General features: G+C 34.0%; 1 protein-coding gene across 1 annotated transcript in view; it reads left to right on the top strand.

Moving 5' to 3' along the window:
* The window catches only part of DACH1 (dachshund family transcription factor 1), a 374,169-nt gene that overhangs the window by 165,163 nt on the left and 182,568 nt on the right, over positions 1-26,438 (top strand). The window contains 1 exon segment of the mRNA XM_065895933.1: positions 9,195-9,310. Within this exon segment, the coding sequence (XP_065752005.1) occupies positions 9,195-9,310 (116 nt within the window).

The following is a 26,438-nucleotide window of genomic DNA, read 5'->3' as shown; positions in this document are numbered from 1 at the left end:
TATAACCAATGTTAATTGCAGAGAAAATGTAGTCATTTGAAATTCAAACAGAAAAATTACAAGAAATGAAACTTTTTTCTTTGTGACTAGGAGTCCAGAGGTTAAATAAAAGATTGGTTTAGATATTGAATGTCTTAGCTGGAATATTTTTTAATATTAAATTTAAATTTTATAGAATATGGTTTTGAAGTATGACAGAAACTGTGAGAAAGAGGCCAATAAAGTACTAACTCATCCCAAAACTTTAAGAAAGCCATTTACAATTGTTTCCCATTAGTTTAGGATTTTCCCCTTAGGGGATTTCAGTCATTCTTTACTGATAATTTTTTTTTGCGGTACGCGGGCCTCTCACTGTTGTGGCCTCTCCCGCTGCGGGGCACAGGTTCCGGACGCGCAGGCTCAGCGGCCATGGCTCACGGGCCCAGCCGCTCCGCAGCATGTGGGATCTTCCCGGACCGGGGCACGAACCCGTGTCCCTTGCATCGGCAGGCGGACGCTCAACCACTGCGCCACCAGGGAAGCCCTTTACAGATAATTTTGAAACAGATGTGCTGTGGGTAGATTTATCTGTAGCTTGGAAGGCTTATGGGAAGTAGAGAAAGTAGTAAGGTGATTAAAAGGTTAAAACTATTTGGCTCTCTAGACAAACGTGTCATTAAATGCAATTTACAAACAGTATCCTCTTGTGAGAAATATCATGTATGTTGATGTATAACGTATGCAATGGAAAGGTAAAAATAAATAGTATTAAAATTTTATATTCTTTAATTTAAACTTTAAATTACATTAAATTACTCTTAATTCCACAAAATATTAAAAAATATGAATATACTTTTGAGATAAATCACTAGATATACTTTATAAAGTGTAATTTACCTTTGATGTGAATAAATAACTCAAATTGAGAGGAGAATATGAGATCTCTAATTTGATAAAAACAATATCAAAAAATATATTCATTAAGTAAGAAATCCATGATTAATATATTAAGTCTAAGATTAATATAACTAATGCATTTCATGGATTTTAAATTATCTTCTTAATGTGGCTATCACGTATAGATCCTATGAAAGGGGAGTGGGGACTTAAAAACTTTAGGGGCTAGATTATCCTAAGTATGTAACCTGTCAAACAGAGACTCTCTTTAGGATATTGGACTGTAATTAATTGTTAACACAATATGCAAATGCTTAAGTATAGCTTAGTTACATTCCAGTATGTTTTAACTTTTATTTTGGGGCAATTCCTATTCAGTATTTAATAGCTCCAACAGAGCTGGAGACCTCAGAAATTTTGTCAATGACCTTTGAAACAGGATTCATATAAAATAAATTTCCTGTACTACTTGAATTTTGAAGTCAGAGTCAGCAATAATTCCTCCTCACAAGAGTAGCTAATTTCAGCTCCTATTTGTTTTCTGTTTGTAATGATTTCAGTTTACTCGTGTTAACCTTGTGTTTTGAGTAATTATCAACTCATATCAACTCTATAGAATATGTGAATTGCTGCTTTTCTTGTCTCTGGAGAATACTTCTCATGTGACAATTGTCATATGGCCTATGACACAGAGCATGGCTTTGTAATGTTGAGAGATGAGGAATTTTTATAATTTGAATACAATCATACTGTGAGCACAGGTCTCTAAACAGATTCCCTGGAAATAACAAGTTTCATGGTAAACTAAGTTTTAGTAAATGCCTATTTCACCATGTTCTTAGAGCTTTATAGTACACTCTAGCATAGTGAAAGCTCTGAGAAATTGATCCACAAAACAAAAATATTAAAAGCTTTAGGAAGGGGACTTCCCTGGTGGCACAGTGGTTAAGAATCCGCCTGCCAATGCAGGGGACACGGTTTGAGTCCTCGTCTGGGAAGATCCCACATGCCACAGAGCAACTAAGCCCGTGAGCCACAACTACTGAGCCTGCACTCTAGAGCCGGCAAGCCACAACTACTGAGCCCATGTGCCACAACTACTGAAGCCCCTGCGCCTAGAGCCCGTGCTCCGCAACAAGAGAAGCCACCGCAATGAGAAGCCTACTCACCTCAATGAAGAGTAGCCCTGGCTCACCGCAACTAGAGAAAGCCTGCATGCAACAACGAAGACCCAGTGCTGCCAAAAATAAATAAACAAACAAATACACTCATTTAAAAAAAGACTTTAGGAATTTGTGAAGTTTTTCCACAAAATATATGTATGATTAATAAGTTTAATGGGGCATTTGCCAAGTTTATTTGAGCACAGAACCTTTTTTAAAATTTATTTTTAGCTCTTTTTTACAGGAAATTTTATTTTGTGTATTTGTATCTGTTCAGTTAATGTATAGAATTGCCTACTGTCTTAGTCTTGCTCAGCTTGCCAAACAGAATAGCATAAACTGGGTTGCTTAAAGAACAGAAATTTTTCTCATAGTTCTGGAAGCTGACAGTCTGAGATCAGGGTGCCAGCATGGTCAGTTTTGGGGAGGGCTCTCTTCATGGGTTGTAGACAGCTGCCTTGTCACTCTGTCCCCACAAGGCTGAGAGAGAGCAAGCAAGCTCCCTGGCATCTCTACTTATAAGTACACTAATCCTTTCATGAGGGTCTTACTGATAGGTCCTCATCTAAGCCTAATTACCTACCAAAGACCCAATCTCCAAATACCATCACATTGGGGTTAGGGCTTCAACATAGGAATTTGGGGGGAATATAATTCAGTCTATAACACCTGCCATGTAAAGAGTTGAGGGAATGTTATGTGTTCGTGCTTATGAGCCAGTAATCTGTATGCTTTCCAAGTGTACAGCTGGCAAAATTTCAAGTGCTTGCCCCATGGGGCTCGGTATTTTGGTTATGGTGGAAAACATCTCTTTTATGAGTTAGTTCATAACCTATTTGTACTGAGAAGTACACATGTCTGGGACACACACCTACACAGAAAATGCAAAAATGTGTCTAAACAAATGTGCGATATGAGATTGAGAAAGTGCTCAAATTTGTCATCATTGCAAAAAGTAATGTATCTTTCAAAATTTTGCCAACTGTAGAAAAAAACTTCATGCAAAGGGAAAATAATGCTAATCATAAAAAAGGCTAATCAGCCTTTCAGACAACTAAAAAAAAAGATTCAACTAGCAACTTAACAAGATCCTTCTAAGGGAAAACTACCCATTTATAACCTGAGTATTATAAATCTGCTATGACTTTTGGTGAAATGTATACATACATTAATCTTGGGAAGTTCTTTGTGTTCTTTTATTTTGATATATCTATTTCATGACGTTGATTCGATCTGGAAGATATTAATGAGTATTTGTACTTTTCATATTTTAGATTAATTTTATAGTTCTCACAAGGGTAATATTTTTACATATAATCACCTGCGTTTTATTAGATATTTTAGAACTGATATGGAAAAAAAAGAAAGATAAGGAGGATAAATTATATCTGGTTTCTGCTATGGCTAGAGGTAATCCTCAGGCACTGATCAAGTTTAGCCAGAATCGTGATTTGTCCACAATTTGGAATATATGGCCAGAGTACTGAAGTGTTAAACAAATTAATTTTAAAAGTTATCTTCATATGTTAAATGTAGTACATGCTTATGACAGAGGAACTAAAATCTTCAGATGTAGAAAAACTGTAATTCTCCATCCAGTGATAATCCCTCCTAATAGTCTACTATGTTTCCTTCTAGTCTTTCTTTTTTTTATATGCATATTTATTGCATTTTTTACTTAATTTCTCTCTCTTGTGCTGTGGTATGCCATATGTGCAGGTTTGTATCTTGCTTTTTCACTTAGAACATAAGCATTTATTTCTCTTAGCATAAATTACTCATAAACATCCCCACTTTTTGTGACTCCATAGTGTTCAAGTGGGTATATAAATCATTAAGCAAAGTGTACTTTTTCAGTCAGAAATAATAATATATATATGGCTTATATATGTGAATATATATATTTCTCGCATTTCTTGGCTTGGTTTTGTAGAAGTTTACTAGAAAAAATTATGCAAGATATAAACACACAATTGGCGCTTTCCTGGGGTGAATAGATTGGAGAGGGCAAATGAACTCTTGTAGATTAATGGAGCAAGACTCCTTCCCCCCTAAATGCTTGTTGTGTCCCAAGACTAAAATCAATGCTCACTTGCTGCCATGTATTTTTCTTCTTCATTGTTATCCCACAGGCTATTTAATTTTATCTTCCCCCTCAAAGAAAGGAGTGTCTCTATTTTACAACTTTAATATCTAGCTCATTACTTGTTGTACAGTAGCTCCTTTCTTTTAGACAGATGGTTGAAAGAATTGAATGATTGAATGGAACCCTTCTTTCATTTCTCTAGACAGATAGGACTTGGAACCCAAATTTCTGTTTAGCAGCTACTTTCGCATTTCCTAGTTTATAGCCATCACAGTCTCTTTCTGGATTTCACGGTCCTCTACTCCAAATCTCAGGAGGAGAATGGAACTTAATTTCTTCAAAAGTACTGAAGAGGTTAACAGAAAATGGTGTTTGTGGAGGTTAGGAGTTGAAAAAAATGTACTGTACCTTCCTGTAGTATTTCAAATGCCTCTCACTCTTTTGATGCACTTAGCCTCTTTAAGTTAGATTTTGACTTCACTGTGAGTAAGCACACTAAATGGACTAGGGAGAGTTGGTAAACATCGTACAGTTGAGGGAGAGAGAGAAATTAGCCTGAGACTGATTTAATGATGTAGAGTAAGGAGAGACGTCTACCCAGTGATCTGTCTGAGAAAGAAACTTTTTTCAATCAGAACTGCAGGAAAGGATGTGCCAGAGTGGATTCCTACCAAGTGTGAGAATCCACTGTATCCACTGTGAGATGCCAAGTGTGGCCATCTCTAAGTGATTGCTCTGCTTTTTTAATGCAAATGGTTGAAAATACTAAAGGGTGTACTATGGCTCATATGTGAAGCTTGCCACAAACAATTACCAAAGTCATAAATTTTGATTTCAGTTAAGCTATTAAGAGTAATAATTTATTTAAGTGAGGTCTTCTGCTTTGATTACAACTAAGAGAGTTCAGCTGCTCTGATCCTTTGGGGGTAAATCTGGGTTACTGGTGTAGTAAGGAGGCTTGAAGGTGTCTGCTGTTGAGGCAACTGATCATTCCCAAAAGAAGTGCTTTTGCTAATTCTTTCACTTCCTCTTTTCAGTTAAGTTATTCTTTTTCTTTCCAAGTACAACTTATTTCTAACAAAGCAAGCAGGTCCACTTTTTAAAAAATATCTTGATTTAATCAGTTATTCAGAGACATTAGGTGGCTTGATCAAGGCCACACCTTCTAGTAAAGAGGTGGAGCCAGTATTTAAAGCTAGATGTGTCAAGACAATACAACCCATGCTTCTGACCACGGTACTACACAGCTTCTCCTGGAAGTTCCCTAAAGCTCTACTGAAAGTAATTTAAATATTCAAGTATTTTATAATTAAGTTATCTTCCTAGATCTTCTGGAGTTAAACCCTCTAACAGTTAGTGACCAAGACTGAAGTAAGGGTAAAACATCGAGGCTGTCAATAAGGGGACCTAACTTAGGTCTTGAAGAGATAGAGGAAAGTCTTGTTAATAAATAAACCGTCTAACTTCCTCTACACCAGGAAGTCTTGTATAACTCCAAGAAGAGCTCCCCTCTTGTTCTTAGGCAAAAGGATAAATGACTTGTCTTTTCTTCCAAATCTTTCTGTGGAGCGCCCCCCTGCCCCCATTCTCAATTCTTTGCATAGATATCTCAAGATTGTACTCTCCCCTAATAGTAAAGTAATCCCTAGTAGGGTGTGAGTAGATGGCTTTAGGGTGCTACCACCACCAAGGGTATTTGCATTTTAATGGAAGGCTTTAAAAGATCTTAAAGCTTCAAGACTAAAAGCAGTAAATCTGTATTAGTGGAATTGGAGGCAGTGTGATAGATTGGGCAGGAGCTATCCGGGGTAAAAAGAGCCCACTGGGTCTTTTCTAATCACAGTGTGAAATAAAGTGTTCCCACTTAGTAGCCTGAATTCTGCTTCCAGAGTGAGGGCTGTGAGGACAGCTCCTGTGGCCTCAGTAATAAAGTACTGCTAAACAGTTTCACCTTCTTTAAAAGCAAAACAAATTAAAGAACTAAAACTTTCAAATCTTAACTTCCTTTTCCTTTCCCACTTTCTCCACAGCATCTTGCTTGAGATCTCTCAATACTTGTATTCTTTTTCTCTGACCTTCATATGTGCATTTCGCTTCTTTAGACTCAGAATCCCAAACTTTTTTTGCATCTCACTTTTCATTTCCTGGAAACATGGAGACTACTGGAATTGATGAGGAATTTGAAGAATTGGGCTTAATAAATTGGGTTAAAATGTATTTAAATACATACAGTGAGCCAGGCACTGAGCTGTTTTAAGGACAAAAGACATATTTTATACACTTTCTGCTATACAGTCTTGGGAGTGAAACAAATAAACAGATTAATATAGTCAGGGCAGAAAGAGCTATAATAGAGTTGCTCACCATGAGCTGTCATAGTGCATAGAAGGAATACTCACTAGAAGTGGTTAGTTAGAAGGATGATGAAAGTTTAGTCAGGTAAAATGGGGATGAGAATGGAATGTAGTAAAAGGCTTTGATCGCAAAGGAGGCAGGTTGCAATAGAGGTAGTGTAATAGGAGACCAAAAGGTGGTGTCAGAGGAGACCAAAGCAACATGGGACATTGTTAATAAATTCATTAGGGCCAAATATAAACCATGAATGTAGGAATAAAAGGAAGAGATTGGAAAAGTAGACAGGGGCCAAATATTGGAAGGCCTTGGTACTGTGTTAAGGAGTGTCAATGCTCTAGGGAACTATTGATATCTTTAAGCAGTTGGAAAACATGATTAAATTTGCATTTAAAAATCATTCCAAAATCAGTATGGAAAGTTATCTAGACTTCACTCTAGGCTCTAGAGTGGGACAAAGCTGGAGGTATGTCTTGGAAGAGCTGTGATAGTAGATCAAATAAGAAAGGAAGGGATTGATCTGGAATATAAGTGTGTGGATAGAAAGAATGGGTAGAGAGATAACTTCCATTGGGATGGTGCTTGAATGTACAAAGGAAGGGAAAGACAGCTGAGTGCTGGATTTCCGGCTTAGTTAATTATGTGACATTTTGCTGAACCAAGGAAAAATAGGTTTTAATGGAGAAGATGCTGAATTCAGATTTGGACAAGCTGAATCTTAGATTATTATAGAACATCCAAGCAGGTATTTCCAGTAGACAGGCATTAATCTGTCTGAATCCCAGGAGGAAGCTTTAGGCAGTAGATAATATATTTAGCTGTTATTTCGTAACATATCAGTAATGTTTATGAAAGAGATTACTCAGGGAGAACGGAGACTATCAGAGGGCTGTTGATGGTCTTATGGCAAATAACAGGAGTTAAGGAATCAGCTTAGATGAAGAGTAATAATGAAGAATAAGAATAAGTAGCCAGAGAGATGCTTCAGAATACACAGGGCAGTGTCCTTATTGGTTAGCAAAGCAAATGCACAATTTACTTGCTCTTGGTTCAAAGTGCTCCAGGGTCTGGCCATAGGCAGTAAGTCTAACAGTATGGATTTCTGCCCCTCATTTTATTTGACCTGTTTCAACTCACTGGAAAAAATCTTGTACATTCATACATTTTCATGTTTCACTTCCTTTCACACATTCTCACAGGAGTGTGCTTTTCTTCCGTTCTTTTTCCTCTCCATGTCCAACCCATCCTTCAGAATTTTCTTCTAACCTCCCAGGACCATGAAATCTTATCTCCAACAGGGAACATATCATCATCCAGCCTAACTTCCCATTAGTGTTCAGGTTGCAACTTGCTTAGGACACAGCACATTCTAGTTTGCACCCTAGTTCTTTCTGCACCACATTTGTCCCTTTGGCAAGAGTATAAGTTCCTGAAGACTAAGAACCCATTCTCCCAAATTAGCCTCCATGGTGCACTGCTTTGAAAACAGAAAGAGCTTACTAATAATTGTTAAATGACTACATATATTACTTACACTAAATAATAGAGGTAGGATCTTTGAATCTTCTGATGAGACAAAGGCTCTCAGCTGAAGCTGACATGGAGATGTTAACTTATTAAGGATGTATCTGGAGGTTTTGATATGTCCTGGCACATATTGGCCAGAAAAATGATGGAAAAGCCTTTCATAAATGTATATTCATGATACAAAGGCAGGCAGTGACAACAATGCAAATTATCTTTGTTTCAAAAGTTGCTAATACTGTATTCTTCATGTTTTCCTTATACAAGGATGGTGAATACTTGTATCCTTTTCACCTTCTGCTTTTACAATTTTAAAACTTATCATTGTACAATAGGCAGGCAAAGGAGAAGTACTGCTGAAACACAAAGTATTTTTATTTATCCTAAAGGCAGATATAAGATGCTACACTGGCAGTTTCTAAATGATGTTCTACAAATAATCTTAAGCCTTTCCAATGTATTTTAGCAGATTTAAAGTAAGGCAACCTAGTGGGGCTATTCATTTAAATAGAATAAGGGTTAAATGATAACTTGACTTATCTTTTAAATGACAAAAAATAAAGAAATTGCAAGACCTTTTCACACATTACATATGTATTGTCATCTATCATCTAGATATCAGGCTAGCAGTGCAAAGTAATAAAACATATCATCGAAAAATGTGCTATAGGTCTGAATCACTCTTTCATTCCACCTCCCAGCTAACTGTAGTATTAAATCAAACAAGCAGAACATTTCCTTAGGCAGCCATTGCCTTTTAATTTCCTGAAGAACCTTAAAATATCATTCATTACAAGTACTACACATATTTGGTTTTTAAAATTCTCATAAATCAATAGCAGGCTGACTGTAATAATTATTACAAGTTAGTGCATAATTTTCGTGCTGAAGGCTGCATGCAGAACTTTAGCATATGCAAACGAGGCAATTCAAACTGTGTATAGATATTAATATGAAGAAGCAGGTAACGAGGTGCAGGCTATGAATTATGCATCAAGAGTGGCTGATCTTCAATGAGGAAAATGAATTCAGCATGTAATCTAATTAGTGATGGAAGTCTATTACATCTAACTGCAAAAGCAACTGTCCTTGAAACAAATTTATTTACAGTCCATGTTACCACTTGAAACAACTTTGAAATGATGTGTAAGACAACAGTTTAATTGTAAAAATTTTTTGTTTGTTTGTTTCAGTTCTAGACCTGGAAGGCCTCCTAAGAGGACTCAAAGTGTCACCTCCCCAGAGAACTCTCATATCATGCCACATTCTGTCCCAGGCCTTATGTCTCCTGGGATAATCCCACCAACAGGTAAGAGTGCTACCTACTGATGCAGAAAATATTCAAAATCAACCAGTGCCATAGATATTCACCCTCATCAGTTATATTTTGTTCACACTAAGATAATGTTACTGATGAGAATTTATTTCAAAACTGCATTATGATTATCATCATTTCTTTATTTGAAATAAAATTAAAGAAGTTTAATTGAACACAGTGCTAGGAGTTATTCTAATTAATCCTCTTGCTAATATCAAATGACAAATTCTTATCCCTACTTTCCTGTTAAGGAATTGAAGCTCAGAGAGAATCAGTAACTTTCCCAAGGTCAATCAGCTGGTCACTGGCAGTGGTTATTCAAACTCAGGTCTCTGGATTCTAAGTTTATATTTCATTCCACAAAAACTCACAAAATAGATTAGCATGCATCCAAACAAAAGACTATAACCATGTCAAACAGAAATATCTCCTGTTTCTCCCAAACTATTTCTGTTAGAAGCATTTGAAGGATGTTTATCACTAGAATTTTGAAAATGTACAAGTAAAAGAATAGTCTCGACCACAAAAGCTCTATACCATAAACAGCTTTCATAATGTGCTGCATGCAAAAACAGCTCGTTTGATTTTCACCACCTGGATGTGTTCATTAATTCTTTTATATACTTACACATGTCTGCCCACTTTCCATGTTTCATCCAGACTCAGAGCAAATTAAAATTATGATAATAATGATATTATTATTATATAACATATAGTATTTATTAATCCTTGCCATCATGAGAGTTTATTGAGGAGATAGATGTATAAACAGCTAATTGTCATTTCACACGACTGAAACAGGAAAGATAATCTGACAAGATAAGGAGAAAGTCTTAATTTTTTTCTCTGAATTCCCATATAAATGTTTGCTTTTTCTTTTGTAACATTTGTCTTTCTCTAGGCTGTAATATAATCATGGGTATCTTATTTCACATTCCATACTTTGTTGAAAGCTCCCTGGAAGCAATGGCTCTTTTAACTCACCTTTATTTTTGTGGCAGCGTCTGAACAGTTGGTTCACTTTTGTGCACCTTTATCAAATACCCTCTGAGTTGAATTTGAAGTTATTCACTTTATATATTTAACATTTTTTTAAGGTACCAAAGGTTCTTAAAAGTAAATAATTCACATTCCAAAGAAGAGTTGTATCTTTATGCTAATGTTTGCAGATGAAAAATTGAGAAACAGAAAAGTAAAATCCATAGCTGAAAACAACCCAATTACAGAGCAGGTATCATCATTTCTATGCGTTTACTTTAGTCATGATTCACAAGCTACTGAATCCTACTGCCTGAAATTCTAATTCCAAATTTGATATTTCGAAAAGGAGTAGGTAGCGTTTTGTTAAGGCTTAACTGTTTTTATTTAACTAGATAAAATTTCCTGATTTGCAGATTTGGCCGGGGCGGGAGTGGGGGGTTTGTACTACAGTCAAGATGGAAAGAAGATCTTAATTTTTCATGTTTTACGACTGAAAGACTCAGGTGTGCTAGAAGAAAGATGGAAGAGTCTTTGACTTAACTTCTCAATGAATATGTTTTGGGGCTTTAAAAAAACAATCATTTTAGCAATCATTATTTTACATTTGATAAGTTTGTGTTGATTCTCACTAATCACAGTTATATTTTGGGTGAAAAGTATTCTAGATTGTTTTTGTATTAAAATAGAAAAGATCTGGTTCCAAATTGCCTGCCAACATTTTAAGGTGAAAACAATAAATACTTCACTACCTAAGCAATGGTGAGATAAGGTGATGTCATCAGAATCTAATAATAGCAGCACCTCACATAATTAAGACCATAAAGTAACTTTGGGTAAGTGAAGTTCCTAAACAACTGAAGATCATAAGCTGAAACTCAAAATCAAAATATTAAGTCACAATTTACAATAGCCAGGACATGGAAGCAACCTAAGTGTCCATCCACAGATGAATGGATAAAGAAGATGTGGCATATATATAAAATGGAATATTAATCAGCCATAAAAAGAAACAAAATTGAGCTATTTGTAGTGAGGTGGATGGATCTAGAGTCTGTCATACAGAGTGAAGCAAGTCAGAAAAAGAAAAAGAAATACTGTATGCTAACACATATATATGGAATCTAAAAAAAAAAAAAAGTTCTGATGAACCTAGGGGCAGGACAGGAATAAACATGCATACTTAGAGAATGGACTTGAGGATATGGGGAGGGGGAAGGGTAAGCTGGGACGAAGTGAGAGAGTGGCATTGACATATATACACTAGCAAATGTAAAATAGATAGCTAGTGGGAAGCAGCTGCATCGCACAGGGAGATCAGCTGTGTGCTTTGTGACCACCTAGAGAGGTGGGATAGGGAGGGTGGGAGGGAGATGCAAGAGGGAGGGGATATGGGGATATATGTATATGTGTAGCTGATTCACTTTGTTATACAGCAGCAGCTAACACAACATTGTAAAGCGATTATACTCCAATAAAGATGTTAAAAAAATATTAAATCATTTTTGATAGATCCCTTTCTGAAATATTTTACACAATTCCCTAGCTTGGTGAACAGAGATACTGAAGATAGCTTAAACTTGACACATTATTATGGACATTCATTTTTGAAGCAGGATCATTTCATGTATTTCAATTGCTGTGCTGTCTCTCATCCATGCTTTTTAAACTTTTGTTCTTCCTGATATGTTGTGAGCCCAGAAACCAGGGTTTCTCTCAAGCTTATTAAGCATTACATTGAAACAGACCTTCATCAGTCATGTTCCAGAGAAAGATGAAGAAATGGAGACTCAACAGGAGAGCAGATTAGATTTGAAGAAGTGGCTTTTGGACAGTTTAATACTCTATAGAGCCCAGGGAATGTCTTTAAAACAGGGTGTGTGAGCTCACTTTTGCCTATTTCACTTAATTCAATTTTTATACATTTGTCCAAAGATTTGAAGCTGCCGTATATTTGACTGTTGCACATGAATTGTGCTGTCTTACTATACTCAATATGATTGCTCTTTTTACACAAAATTTTTCTAGATGGAGAAGTTTAGATTTTAGAGAATACAGAATAATATCTTCATCCCTTGGAGAATGTCATTCACTGTCTTAAAACATTAACTGGAAATTTGATCATCTTAAAGAAATCTTATAGTTCTCAAGAGCATGTAACACTTTCTCCCAAGGAGTACTTTTACTCGGGGAATATAATTCAATATGGACATATAGACTTTTTGTCCCAAGACTTTATTTATATTTGCTACTTTCTTTAAAAATAAAATGTTATTTTTTTCCCACAAGATGGGAAAGATGAAATGTGCTATTTTTTTAAAACAATGAAGAACTTATATGTCAACATTTTTGACATTAAGCAAACTAGTTTGAGGACATTTCTACTATATTTTTGACCTGTGAGTTAGAGTTTAAAATTTTTTTTCCAGGAGTCTATCGTTATATCAGTATCTTTTAAAAACTTGGAAATCACTTTTCTAAACCTAGCAAAACAAACAAACAAACATATAGATCTCAAAAAATAAAAAGAAAAACAAAGAAAGAAGAAAACAACCCACCCTCAAATCTCAAATCCTTTCTAAGATTTATATCATCGACTGCCTATAAACATTGAACTGTGATTTTTGTACTCCAAGTATTGCCATTTGAAAAGCATAAAAGATGCAGATTTACCTTCAAGGTTGCCAAAATTGATCCTGTGAAAAAATTTATTTATTTTGACAATTTATAAAAATCTGTCAATTTGTTTCTAATCATTCCCTCATTTTTCTTTTCAACAATTGAACATTGGAGTTAAATAATAATCTTTCCTTGAGGAATCTGTTTTTCAGAAAAATTCTGACTATTTTTATATTTTTAAAAAGTGTCTTTCCAGCCCTAAGATTATGTATTTAGGTATCTATAATATGAAAAGAAAAAACTTTGAGATTTCTTATGGAGTTTTTGTTTGCCACTTTGGTTGTTCAAGTGGGCTTGTGTGTAACCTTTGAAGGGGGCGTGGGCAGATGGTGATAATTTCCAAATTTATGGTTGTCACTGGATGCCATAGCAACCAGAAGTGGAAGTTAATGAAAGAAAGAAGGCTCTTTGTTGAGTCTCACAACACAACACCTCCTGTAGTGCTCCCTACATTTATTTGGACTGAGCACATGTCATAAATCATTTTTGAAAACAAATACCAGTTTGGAATAAATTCATCCTAGCAACAGAGTTCCAATAATATTCATACTTTTTACAGAATCATGTGTATTTTACAATTAAGGAAAGGGTTATTTAGAATTCTAAATACTCTCCTCCTGTGCCAGGAGTGCAACTTGGATAGCATATTTGGCCAACTTACTGATTTTATCTTTAGGGTAGGCAAACTAGTTTTGAAATACAGTTTTCATGTAAGTATTAAGAAGTAACTCAGTGAGTCTCAAATATTTGCATTTAACATTAAAAAAGTTATCCATTACCTCATTTTTTTCAAATATATTCAAATTAAATGAATGAATGATTCATAGTTTTGCTTCTTAGATACATCTTTTCTCTCACTGTGACCTCGTAGGCACATAATCAATATGCATTCAGGATAAAAAAAGAAAGCAATTGTGAACACACATGCACTATGATTAAAAGGTAAGAACTTATAAATGCAATTTTACCATTTTGAAAATAATACTAGACCAGGGCAATATTAACCAGAGTTCATCCCATTGAAACATTCTTTTCTTAAAAAAGAAAAAAAAAGATGACAAGAAAGTATTCTCATGTGGATTTATAATTCAAAGACATATTTTCAAAGTTTATATTCTTTATTTTTCTTGCTAAATATTACCAACTAACCAACAACAACATCCAAACTACCTATTTTTGTAGTATCAGCATTTGTAATATTTTAAATTCATTAAGCATTTCAACTTCTGAAGAAAAAATTAGTGTGTTAATATGTTTTGCATATTGAGAAGTGTATCATAACAAATGCATTGTATTCCCTGGGGAGACTTACAAGTGAGCATAACAGAAAAATGCACAAGTAAAACAGTCACAAATGGATTGATCTTCACTCACAAATTAAAACATAGCAATCTATTGAATGTCTCACTCAAAGAGTAAGTAAGATACAAACTATTTAAACCACTGAAGTTTATGTAGTATGTGTAAGTATGCATTTTCATAAATTTATATGTAGGGAATATTTGTGAAAGTTTAATCACTGGACATTTTGAGGGTAATGCATTTAGCTTATCAGTATTTCATGTATGTTTCCCTTTAAATTTTTCTTGAAGAGAAAAATTAAGTAATATATCTTCTTTTTCCCATTTTGGAAGGCCAGCCTAATACCAAACTTCATCATGTAATGTATTTAGTCTTAAAACTTGTATTGAACACTCTATTAGTTTCCTGTGCCTGCCGTAACAAATTACCACATACTTGGTGACTAAAGTAAATAAAAATTAATTCAGAATTCTGGAGAAGTTCAAAATCAACTCTCACTGGGCCAAACCAAGCTATCGGTTGGGCCACACTCCCTCTGGAGGCTCTTTGGGAGCTTCTGTTTCATTGCCTCTGAGTTTCTGGAGACTGCCAGCTTTCCTTGGTTTGTGGCTCTAATTTCTACCTTGTCGTGTATATGTGTGCGTGTGTGTGTGTGTGTGTGTGTTTATGTGTGTGTATAACTTCTTCCTCTGCCTCTCTTGAAAGGATACTTGTGATTGTATTTAGGGTCCATCAGATAATCCAGGATCATCTCCCCATCTCAAAATCATCAACGTAATCACATCTGCAAAGACTCTTTATCCATATAAAGTGGTATTCCCAGGTTGCCAGATTTAGGATGTGGGCATAACTTTGGGGGTCATTATCAGCCTTGCACACCCAGAAAGTCCCTGGTTGAGATATTATGAGGGGCCCAAGTGTGGTGTGGAAGAAACTCATACCAACAGATTTTGGTGTTTTTTTGTTTACTATAGTATCCCATTATGTATAATACGGCTTGCCACAAAGTAGATATTCAAAATAAATATTTGTTCAATGAATATGGCTAATATATGTTTAGCAAAGGATTTCTGAGAGACATGATTATGCCTCAGAGTTACAAATTTAAACACTGGTGTTATAATGCAGCTTATAAAATCCTATTAAGTACAGTTAGGCTCCAGATTAAAGATGCCGAGTCTAGTGCCTAAAGGAGGTGCACTCGGGAAATGGAGGGCATTATTTATTTGTTTGTTTGTGGGTTATGATGGCTACATTTAATCATTGTCATCATCCATTGATGAAATTTATACCTCTAGATTGATGCTCTAAAGAAGCAATATTTTCAGGAATAAAATGGTAACATAGAACATACTAGCCTTTAAAATTCCTGCATATATGTACTTGTACCCACAGTATCTTGATATAGAACTAATTTAATCCATACGTGAATAAAATGTAGCTCATAATATAACTAAATGCAAATATAGCTTTGGTATGAGGGATTAGATAATATATTTATTAAATATACATTATATATATATATTATATACACATCATAATCAAATATTTCAGTCAAATTATAATATGCCCTGCTTATTACTAGCATAGAAATTTATAAAAATCTTTATTTTCTAATCTCTTAGGACAAAGATCTGTTATTTTAGATTTAATTACATAACCACATATTACTAGACTTCTGGACAGGCCTCTCGTCTATTTAATTTAGAAGAAAATCACAGTCCTTTTTTCCCTAATTTGTTTCCCTCTTCCCAGTTTCTATTGAGTTCTGTAGTCTCTTAGGCCTACACTGGACTGGACTCAGTTATAATCTACTTAAACTTCTCTCTCAGTAGATTTGCAGTAACGAAGTTGCTAATATACTTAATTGACTAATTGCAAGGTATTTGCTTCTTTTTTAGTAATATGATGCCTCCTTTGACAGAAGAGAAGTTTATTTACAGAAAAGCAAATCAGATTTTAAGAGTCAATTTTTGATTATGATGGTGGATGGTGTGTGGATTTAGTGGGAGCTTTGTGGATTATCCATTTATCTGTGAGATTCTCATATAGGGTTCTAGTCCCTTGGTTATACAAAATGTCACGTGTTGTCTTTTATTGCTTGCTCTAATTTCTTGACCCGTAGGAGGTGCTATTACTATCTTATTTCCTTCCCTAACCAAGAGAAGTGAGAAATACATTAAATAATGTTCATTCAGGAAAAACAACCAACTCTGCTATAGATATATTTTGAGTATTCCTAAAGATGTTGTAGGACAAAAAGTCATACAAGATAAACAGAATTCTTTGTTTAATCTCCGTCTCTGTCTTTGATAGGCTTTCCCCCCTTTGGCTAACTTCCAAGCTTCAGTTTCTTCCCCTAATGAAGTAATCCAGCTTTGTTATTAAAGATTTAAAATTTCATGTTGAAATTTCTTTATATTTTCTCCATGCATATTGGAGATAAAGTTTACACTGTTATGCTCTTCTTTGTAAAGAAGTAGAGTTGCTAATTGCAAGTGTTGACAGGACCAGACATTTCAAATAAACTTGGCAAATGTCAGAAAAATAGCAGTATTAATAAAACCTGAATTCGATTTCCTAAAACATTCATTGCCCTAGTCATGAATGAACTTAAGACCTGATTTGAAAACATTCTACATAAAAAAACACTGAAAGATTTTATTTGGTTATGCAGTCGTATACACCAGTGTTGTACAGAGTGAAGTAAGACAGAAAGAGAAAAACAAATACCGTATGCTAACACATATATATGGAATCTTAAAAAAAAAAAAAATGGTTCTGAAGAACCCAGGGACAGGACAGGAATAAAGATGCAGACATAGAGAATGGACTTGAGGACATGGGGAGGGGGAAGGGTAACCTGGGATGAAGTGAGAGAGTGGCATGGACATATATACACTCCCAAATGTAAAGTAGATAGCTAGTGGGAAGCAGCCACATAGCATGTGGAGATCAGCTTGGTGCTTTGTGACCACCTAGAGAGGTGGGATAGGGAGGGTGGGAGGGAGCCGCAAGAGGGAGTAGATATGGGTATATATGTATATGTATAGCTGATTCACTTCGTTATAAAGCAGAAACTAACACACCATTGTAAAGCAATTATACTCCAATAAAGACGTTAAAAACAACAACAACAACAACAACATTGTGATAGAACTTCTGAAAGTGCTAATACACCTAAGCTTAATGGATAGGAATATAAAATCCAGAGAAAGGGTGACAACAATACAATTTTACTCTGCACTTCAGATGACATCTGGAATATTATATTCAGTTACGGCATTTCAATTTTTAGTACGACATTGACAGACTGTGAGAATTAAGAGAATAGCCCAGAAAATAGGGTTTTGGAAATATGGTGATGTTTAGTCTTAAGAAGACTTATAGAGGGTCTGAAGGTGGATGCTAGAGTAGATTCATACTGTGCTCTTCCAAGGACAGAAATTTAACTGATAAACAGTAATTACAGAGAGGTCTGCATTGGCTTCCATAAGAAAGAGCCTTGCTGCAAGGAAAGCGATCTAAAAGTGAAGTTTATTACTCATAAAACCTTAACTTTTCCTTCTGACAGAAGGGTTCAATAGGAAAGGGGGGTAAAAAGTTGTTAGCCATAGTACTTATGTTTAATTACTTTTTATGGGCTATATTGTTCACGGTACAAAAGTGTAATAGTTAAAAAAAAAATCCTTCATTGCTGGACCATCAGCCAAATCTGAAGGTAATTTTGCATTGGAGGGAGGTAGATTGAATAAGGCAATCTTGTTCCCTTCTAGTTATAAAATTTGATGATTCTATTTTATTTCACTTTGAATTATTCTAAACTTGACATGGGGCCTTTCTGGTTAAAGGGCATCCATCCTTTCAGGGTTTTATACTCATATTCTTTCATAGTTTTTGAGTAATTTTTAAAAATTACTTTTGAGATGAATGCTTCATATTTACAAGCTATCATACTGTTTGTTACACTGGTTTTCATGGATGGAATATTAACTCATAGGCAAGACTGTGACTATGGTAGGCTCACAAATACTTTTTTTTCCAATTAAAAGAAATTTTAAAATGTTTTTTCCTCCTTTGTCCTCGCGGACATTCTTTTAAGAGTACTCTGTGAAGGGGTCCATAGCTATAAGATTGATAGGAGAAAATGACAATCATTTAATATTATATAAGAGAATTTTTTTTAGCTGTGGTAGGATTTGGAATGATGGGTGGAAAAAATAGTATTATTTTAACCGGTAAAGATCATCAGAATTGACAGCAGAAAGATACGACTCTTAAGGGGATTTAAATGAAAGACCTTGAACTTTACTGTAAATTTCTTTGATTTGACTTTCCACTTTAAAAAATAAAGTCTCCAAGGAGGAGTCATTTCTCTTTTTCTTATTGGAATATAGTTGATTTACAATATTGTGTTAATTTCTGTTACATAGCAAAGTGATTCAGTTATACATATGTATATATTCTTTTTTATATTCTTTTCCATTATGGTTTATCTCAGGATATTGAATATAGTTCCCTGTCAATTCTTGAAATTTATGGAAATCTTCCAAAGATACAACTTTTAAAAAGTGTAATAATTGAGCCAGTCGAATATTTTGATCCTTTATTTCCTTCATCTATAAAAAAAGAATCTTTTCATTATGTCAAAATTATTTTTCTCATTAAATTTCCATGAATGTCAAATGACACAATTTATAACAGTATTCTGTAAATGATGAAGCTAGACAAAGATAAAGTGTTATTATCGTAATTAAACAGGCTGATCCAAGTGTTACTGACTATGATTGCTGACTCTCTATGCTCATTCCTTTGGATTTAAGAATAAAATTGATAACAAAAAAAAAAGTATAGCTTAGGTTTAAGAAGTCTTAGCTTGGCAAATTCAAATTCATATAAATGTGCACTCTATAGATATTCCTAGTAGAGGTAATGAACATTAAAATCTGGTTATTACATGTTTACTTTTCAGGGCTTAATGACAATAAATTCTTTTTATAAATTTTTATTTTGGGGCAGAATAAGACTTATGGATATGAAATATCATTGCTACTGTTATAATATGTTCAGTTCAAACTGTCATAGTCATATATTGCTTTTAGAAATATGCACACTACAAATGCTAGTGGACCTTAAAAATGAAGATTGCTTTCAATTGATTATAACTGTATGTTGTGCTATTAATTATTGGAAATGAATTGACATATACTGTAAACAATAAGCCAGTTTTCAAAATGATAAAACTGTAACCTAATTCAATAAATTGAATCAGATTACGCAAACACTTTTGCACTTCATTAAGGAAGTAGTCAGCATAATTAATTTGAGAGCATTTTATCATGTTCACTTGTTGATATATGGCTAAGGATATATATACAGTAGTTTAAACTATTTCCAGATGTACTTTTGTGCCATTTCACATTTTAACTAAAGTTACCATAAGCTGAATTCCTGGAGAAGGCCAAAATGGATTTGATTCTTTTATCTTTGCTGCTTTTAGAATACAATGAGTAGGTTATGATTTTCTTTAAAGACATATAATTTTTTTAAACAACATGACATGGTGATGTGGCTTCTAACTTGGAACTGAAAAGTCTGGCTTTCATTCTCTTCTTCATCACTTCTAGCAATGTGACTGTGGCTAACACTGTCTGGCCTCAGTCATCGCAAGGTAGATACTAGTACCTAAAACATCATTTTAGAGAGGAGGAAAAAATGCTAGGAGACTTGTCCAAAATTTCACTATTATGTGCTAGAGACAGTTTTCAATTCAAATTTTCTGACTCCAATTTATTGGTTATTTTCCTACATCAAGCTACCTTCTGAGATACTTAACTTTATCATGTATAAACCAAACATCATAAGATCTGCCTTATCTCCTACTTGATATGACTTTGTGAAGAACAAATGAGCTAATGTATCACAAAACGCTTTGCAAAGTCTTATATATAGCAAGATGTCATCTGCTATTTAGTTTTATTACAATGATTCTCGAAACAGGACTTTTGCCTTGTTCCAAATAGAATACCAGTTATTTATCTCTCAGTTTGAACACATCAATTCTGGGAATGATGAGCCCTTCCCTATATTTATGGAATTGGTTTGTAATCATTTTCTCAGTTTTTAAAAAATTGCTTTTGTATCTTCCAATTAGCTCAAATAAAATATTTTTCTCCTGAGACAATCTTCTCATGTCGACGGTTACGTTTTGATCTTCATGGTATGTAGGATTTTATGATTCATATTTAATTCGCTGAAATGCCTCCTAATGTCAAATCCTTTGATGGAATATCATTCAATCAAACATATTCCCATTAGTTTTCATTTAAGAAATGCAAATATATGTGGAGAAACTATTTTTCTAAATACATATTTTCTAACGATTTGAGTTTGCCTCCAGAGATGTAAGGATATGACTTAAAGGAACAGTGTGGAGTTTTTTTTTGTTTGTTTGTTTGTTTGTTTGTGGTATGCGGGCCTCTCACTGTTGTGGCCTCTCCCGTTGTGGAGCACAGGTTCCGGACGCGCAGGCCCAGCGGCCATGGCTCATGGGCCTAGCCGCTCCACGGCATATGGGATCTTCCCGGACTGGGGCACGAACCCGTGTCCCCTGCATCAGCAGGCGGACTCTCAACCACTGCGCCACCAGGGAAGCCCCAGTGTGGAGTTTTTAAGCATTAAAGGTGATGTAAGACTCTTTGTCTCTTCCAAAGGGCTATGAGATTATAAGTTGCTATTTTGGGTTAGACTTAAAAATGCAATGCTATATCATCAAGATTCTCTTTAAACGTGTATAGTATTTAATATTAAAGTCAATAAAATGTTTAATCCCTCTGATAACACATATTCCCTAGAAGTCAATTTTTGAGCGGTTCTTTTCCCTGTTAAAACATCTAGTTGAAAACTATTTTTTAAATGTGAAAATGTAGCATTGTGAAGGTTTTCAAAGTCTGTTCTATTTGGTTACCTTCACTCACAAATTAAAGCAGTAAATGCCTTTTGTATTACTTATTATCTTGTATTGCTTAATGAAATCCTTCTAGGGGATTATTATATTAGGGTAAAAACATTTCAGAAGAGTTATATAGAACCATGTTAATTCAAAGGAACATAAATGCAAGTATCTCTAAATTCCAAGAAAATTAATCTCTTACTATTAGATTATAACAGTATTTTGAAGTTATTTGAGCAAGATATCCATCTCATCATACGTAACCTTTAAGTTACTTATTGAATAAATTACATTTAAGGATACCATTCCAAGGAGAACCTGTTACCATATGACCTGTCCATATGAGTTGTCTTTTTGATTTATAACTGCAATTGCTTTCTCGGCATGGATTTCATGACATAATAATATTCTATGAATTTTTGAAATTACAGTGAGCTTCACATCAATCATCTCTAATAAAATATTATATGTATCAATGAGAGAGGACTACTGGAAGGTAGACATTTTAGAAATATGCACTTCTCCCAAATACCAATATTGTTATTTTAATGAAATGGGCAGATTGCTTTTTTTTGATATTCTTTAAATTGATGGTAAAAATGGTCAGCGTCATCACTCCCATCAGCTCGCTATTCTATATTCTTAATAGTAATCTTTATTTTCCTTGAAAGTGTTAACTGTCCATGCAGTTAATTTTGCCTAGACTACACTGTTGTTCTTGGCCTGAATTCAAGGAAATATACTGCTTCTGGGGTTCCTAGGCATTAATGTCTTAAATTTCAGGATTCTCGTTAAACACATGTGACATGGGCTACCATTATTTGTCCATGTTTCTTTTATCTGTAAGAATCAGAGAGATTTAAAGTGAGATCTTAGCTATGTAAAGAATTGAGTGTGCGGCTGTATTTTCCTCCACTTTCTCTTCACAAAATATTGTTGGAAATACCTTGAGTTATAGTCTTTCATGTGTAAATATTTATGCTATTCTATGTGAAAAAAATCGGTACCTAGAATTTGCCATTAGCATGGATTTCTTAAAGACAATGTGCATTTCTTAAATAACATATTTGGAAAACCTATGAATACATTCAAAGACAGCTTTAATTTTTAGAAAACATTTTAAAAAACTTTTTCAAATTTAGAGTCTTAACCATGTGGCTTAGAAAAGCCATGCCTATATTGCAGATGTAAAACACAAAAAGAGAATATTTTCACGAGTGAAAATATTTAAGATTTTCTTCAAAATTGTTGTTTGAGTTAATCTACAGGGTACTTCTTGTATGTCTTCTTTATAGATATTCTTGCAGTTACATTGTTTATTTACTATAAGACTTTGTCTATACATACTATCCAATAGAAAGAAATAAAACCAACTTATCAGATACATGTACATTTTACTGAAAAATTGCAAGCACTTTTATACATAGAAACAGTAGCTATGTCTATACTTTTTACCACTCTGTGTTGAGTTGCTAGCATGTTACCTGGTCAAAGCATTGTTAACTTAAAATGATTTAATCAATCAATATAGTTAATTGGTTAAAATAAGGTGGGGTGCAAACATCTACTGAGTAACTATTACATGGTAGGAAATTTGCTAATATCTAAAGATTAATTTATTTTTCATGTCAAACTATGAAGGAGGTCTTGCTTATCCCATTTTACCTACACATAAACTAAGGCACAATAGCTTAAATAACTTGCTCAAGTTGAAGAGAAGACCTCACTTGGGGCTGAACTCAGGAATGAGTAATTATAAACCCTGTTATCAGTGTATCATCCATTCCAAGGAATGCATTAATCTCCTTAGAGGCTATTTATATTTTGAATAGAATTGAAACAGGGTGAATTGAAATAAAAGATTTTTTAAAAGGATAGAGTCAAATTCTTAAAGAATATGTCAAATTTTTATTAACATGCTTAATCTTAGTTAGAAAAACTCACACCACAACTTCATGTATTGGACAGATTAATCATATTCTTGTATTGTAGGCATTCTAACCACTAGTTTAATATTGGGTGGAAGCTTAAATTATTTTAAAATAGTTTTATATTTTAAATAGTTGAGATGTTCAGTGCTTTGATTTGGAGGCTTGTTATAGAGGCAGCAAAAGAATAGGGTGAGTGATGTCAAAAATTATATTTCAGAATTTATAATCAAGCTTAATTGCTTAATAAGCCACTGTGTTTGAATTTTAATTCTAACCTGGCCATCCTTTTGTTAAGCATTTGTGGAAAAGCCTATTAAGCCTTTTTTTATTTAAAACATTGCACTTTGTTTGCTAAATAATGTAATGCTAGCAGACTGACAAGTGTTTCATGCTATTAGAGTTATTTCTGAACTTTATGAATAGTCAAGGATAGTGTAGTATTACTTGTTAAGTCCAAAGCATACTATTCTATCCTAAATAATTGAAGAAAATTTCTTAACTTTTGTTAATCATTTACTCCTTGGGCTTTCATTTGCCCTATTCTTCATTAGTAGTAAATCTCTATGCTATTACTTATTTGTGCAATTGATATACTACCTGGTTGAGGCATTGTAACAACTGGCTTCCAAGGGCAATTCAGTGTAGGCTCTTTGACTCCAAGAATTATAGCAATACTTTTCACTATACTTTATAAAACACTATCCTGTTTGATATAATTGGCAAAATAGTTGAAGCTATATTTGAGATATTTAATTCTTAAGTTATTATTGTAACATTTTGGAAAATAGAAAATTATATTACTTGTAATTCTACTGTGTCATGTACCATATTTCCTTTTTGTTTATAAATACTGAGTCCTTGCTCACTTATATACTAAATATGTACCAGAATATCCTATGTCTTTCTATTTTTCAATATGCGGTGAACCAGTTGTTTATAAATATAGTACACTATCTCAGAGCAAATATGGTGGATTCACAGTTTCATCATTGGCATCATTACAAATTTTATATCAGTCTTCAAAACCTAGGTTTAGAATTCCTTTATTCCCCTTTGTATTGTATCTGTAATAATTGTGAGCACTTGAATTTTTACCAGTTTCACATTAAGATCTCAATGAACAGGAAATAGAAACAATTTCAATAATTTATGCCTATTAAGCATTTCAAATTCTACATTTATGTTGTTATGCTATTTCATCCTGTTTTTCAAAGGGGAAAAAAAGTTGTTTCTGAAATTCTTAAAGAGTTTAGTCTTGATAGAAAAATGAAACTGTAGCATTTTTTATTTTACATTAAATCTCAAAATCCAAATAAAAGATTTGAATATTAGGATCTTGCTTAATTTTGACAGTTGTCTTAAAGTGAATTTAGTGTTTAATGAAATTTTCTGGACTGCTAACTCAAGACCTGAAGGGAACAATTCTAGTAGTGAGAAAGTAATTTTCTGGCCTAATTACACCTTCGACCTCACTACAAAGTCTGTCAACAAAAGTGCCAGGTTTGATCATGATTTTTTTTGATGTGTATTCCCCAATCTACTTCACACAGGAGACTTTTAACAGTAGCATTTGGTATTTGCAACCTAACTAAGATTTTACATCTGAGAATCAAGCCTCAATGTACTGTTGCCAGTAGGTGAGTCCCTTAAATCCCTTTTAGAGTTGAAAAATTATATATTAGTGAACTTTACATATTGCGCTCTTTGGAAACCTGCATGGCTATATTATTTGAGATGGCCATGCAAATTATATCAAGTATTAGCAAATGAATGATGAAAAAAATTGAACAGCTGCAGTCTCTAGAATCTATTTCTTATCTGTATTCACTCTAAAGGCCTACAGAGTTCTAATATTTGGGAATCTATACGACTGGCCTCCTATGGCGATGTGGGTCCCTGATTAGCCTCAACCACTAAATACATTTCCTTAAATTTCTGAGTCTGGGTGTCCTTATATTTCAGTGATATAATAGTTTATGTTTAATTGTTTAGATGTTAACTCTTGAATACTTTCTCCAATAACTCCTTGACCAGAAGACATTTAACTGCTGCATTAAAGATCTGTCGATGTTTTTCATCTGAACCCAAATTTTGCTCCCCAACCTGAATTATCTATCCTCTCAGCCTAGCCTTTTTTGCCTTCTCTTCCTCCTCTTCCCCCTTCCCTTGTTGAATTTTATTTAAAATAGTTTAAATGTCAAGGTTGTTAGTGAAACCTTGTGTTTAGTGGAGGCTACAGTCTGATTAGAGAAACAAAGTAGTGAAAGATAACTGATTGATGTTATTGAATTATTGTCTCGGCTCTTTCTGATTTTAATTCCTCCATCTACTTCTGATAAATATTTTTCTCAGAGTAGTTACACACACAGATGCACACACTCACACACATTCCTAATTTCTAAACAAGTAAGGGGTGTATAGTCATTAAACACAATATCTTAAATTTGCAGCTAATCAGAAATAAATATTTGTTATCATGAAACATACTCATAATTATATCAGAAGTCACTTTTGGAATACACACTTTAGAAATGGTTATTAATGTATTCAACAAATATTTATCCTGAGTTTCAGGAGTTAAAAGATAAATGACATTGCTACTCAATAAACTGTAATTGAGGGTACAAAGAGGCAATTACCAAGAGAGATATACAAAAGCACTATAGGTTTTGTAAAGAAGAAGAGGAAACAAGGGGTTAACAGGATAATCATTGTCATCACTGTGGAAAGTGGCATCTGATATTGGCTTAAAATGGGTATGATTTGATGAAAAAATTTATTTGTATAAGCACAAGTATATGAAAAATAAATTTGATAACATTTTTGTGAAAAAAAAGATCGGGTTTTACATTGATCATGAGTATGATACGACTGAAGGTTCAAAGCAATTATTGGTTGATTAATGAATGTATAATTTTCAAATCATTAAAGTATTAGTAATTGTTACCATCTATTGGGATTTATTATATTTCAGTTAGTAAGTTCTTTTATGTGTATTAGCTCATTTAATCCCTGTAATATGTCTTTGGGTAGTTATTATGGTTTTCATTTTACAGATGAGTAAATTTTGGCACTAATTTTTCTTGCTCAAGACTGTTAACCTGACTGCCAAGCCAGTCTCCTAATTCACTGTGCAATAGCCTTGTATTCTTATCAGCAGCATTGTGTTCATTTATGGTTATTATATTTGATCATGATTTTTAAAAATATCTATTCACCAATAATCCATTTCAATGTAGACTTTTTTTTTAACACTGACATTTGATGTTTTTAACCT

This window comes from Phocoena phocoena, chromosome 18, assembly GCF_963924675.1.
Source record: "Phocoena phocoena chromosome 18, mPhoPho1.1, whole genome shotgun sequence".
Classification (NCBI taxonomy): domain Eukaryota; kingdom Metazoa; phylum Chordata; class Mammalia; order Artiodactyla; family Phocoenidae; genus Phocoena; species Phocoena phocoena.
The sequence above is the reverse complement of the archived record's forward strand: the minus strand, read 5'-3'. Positions and strand labels throughout refer to the sequence as shown.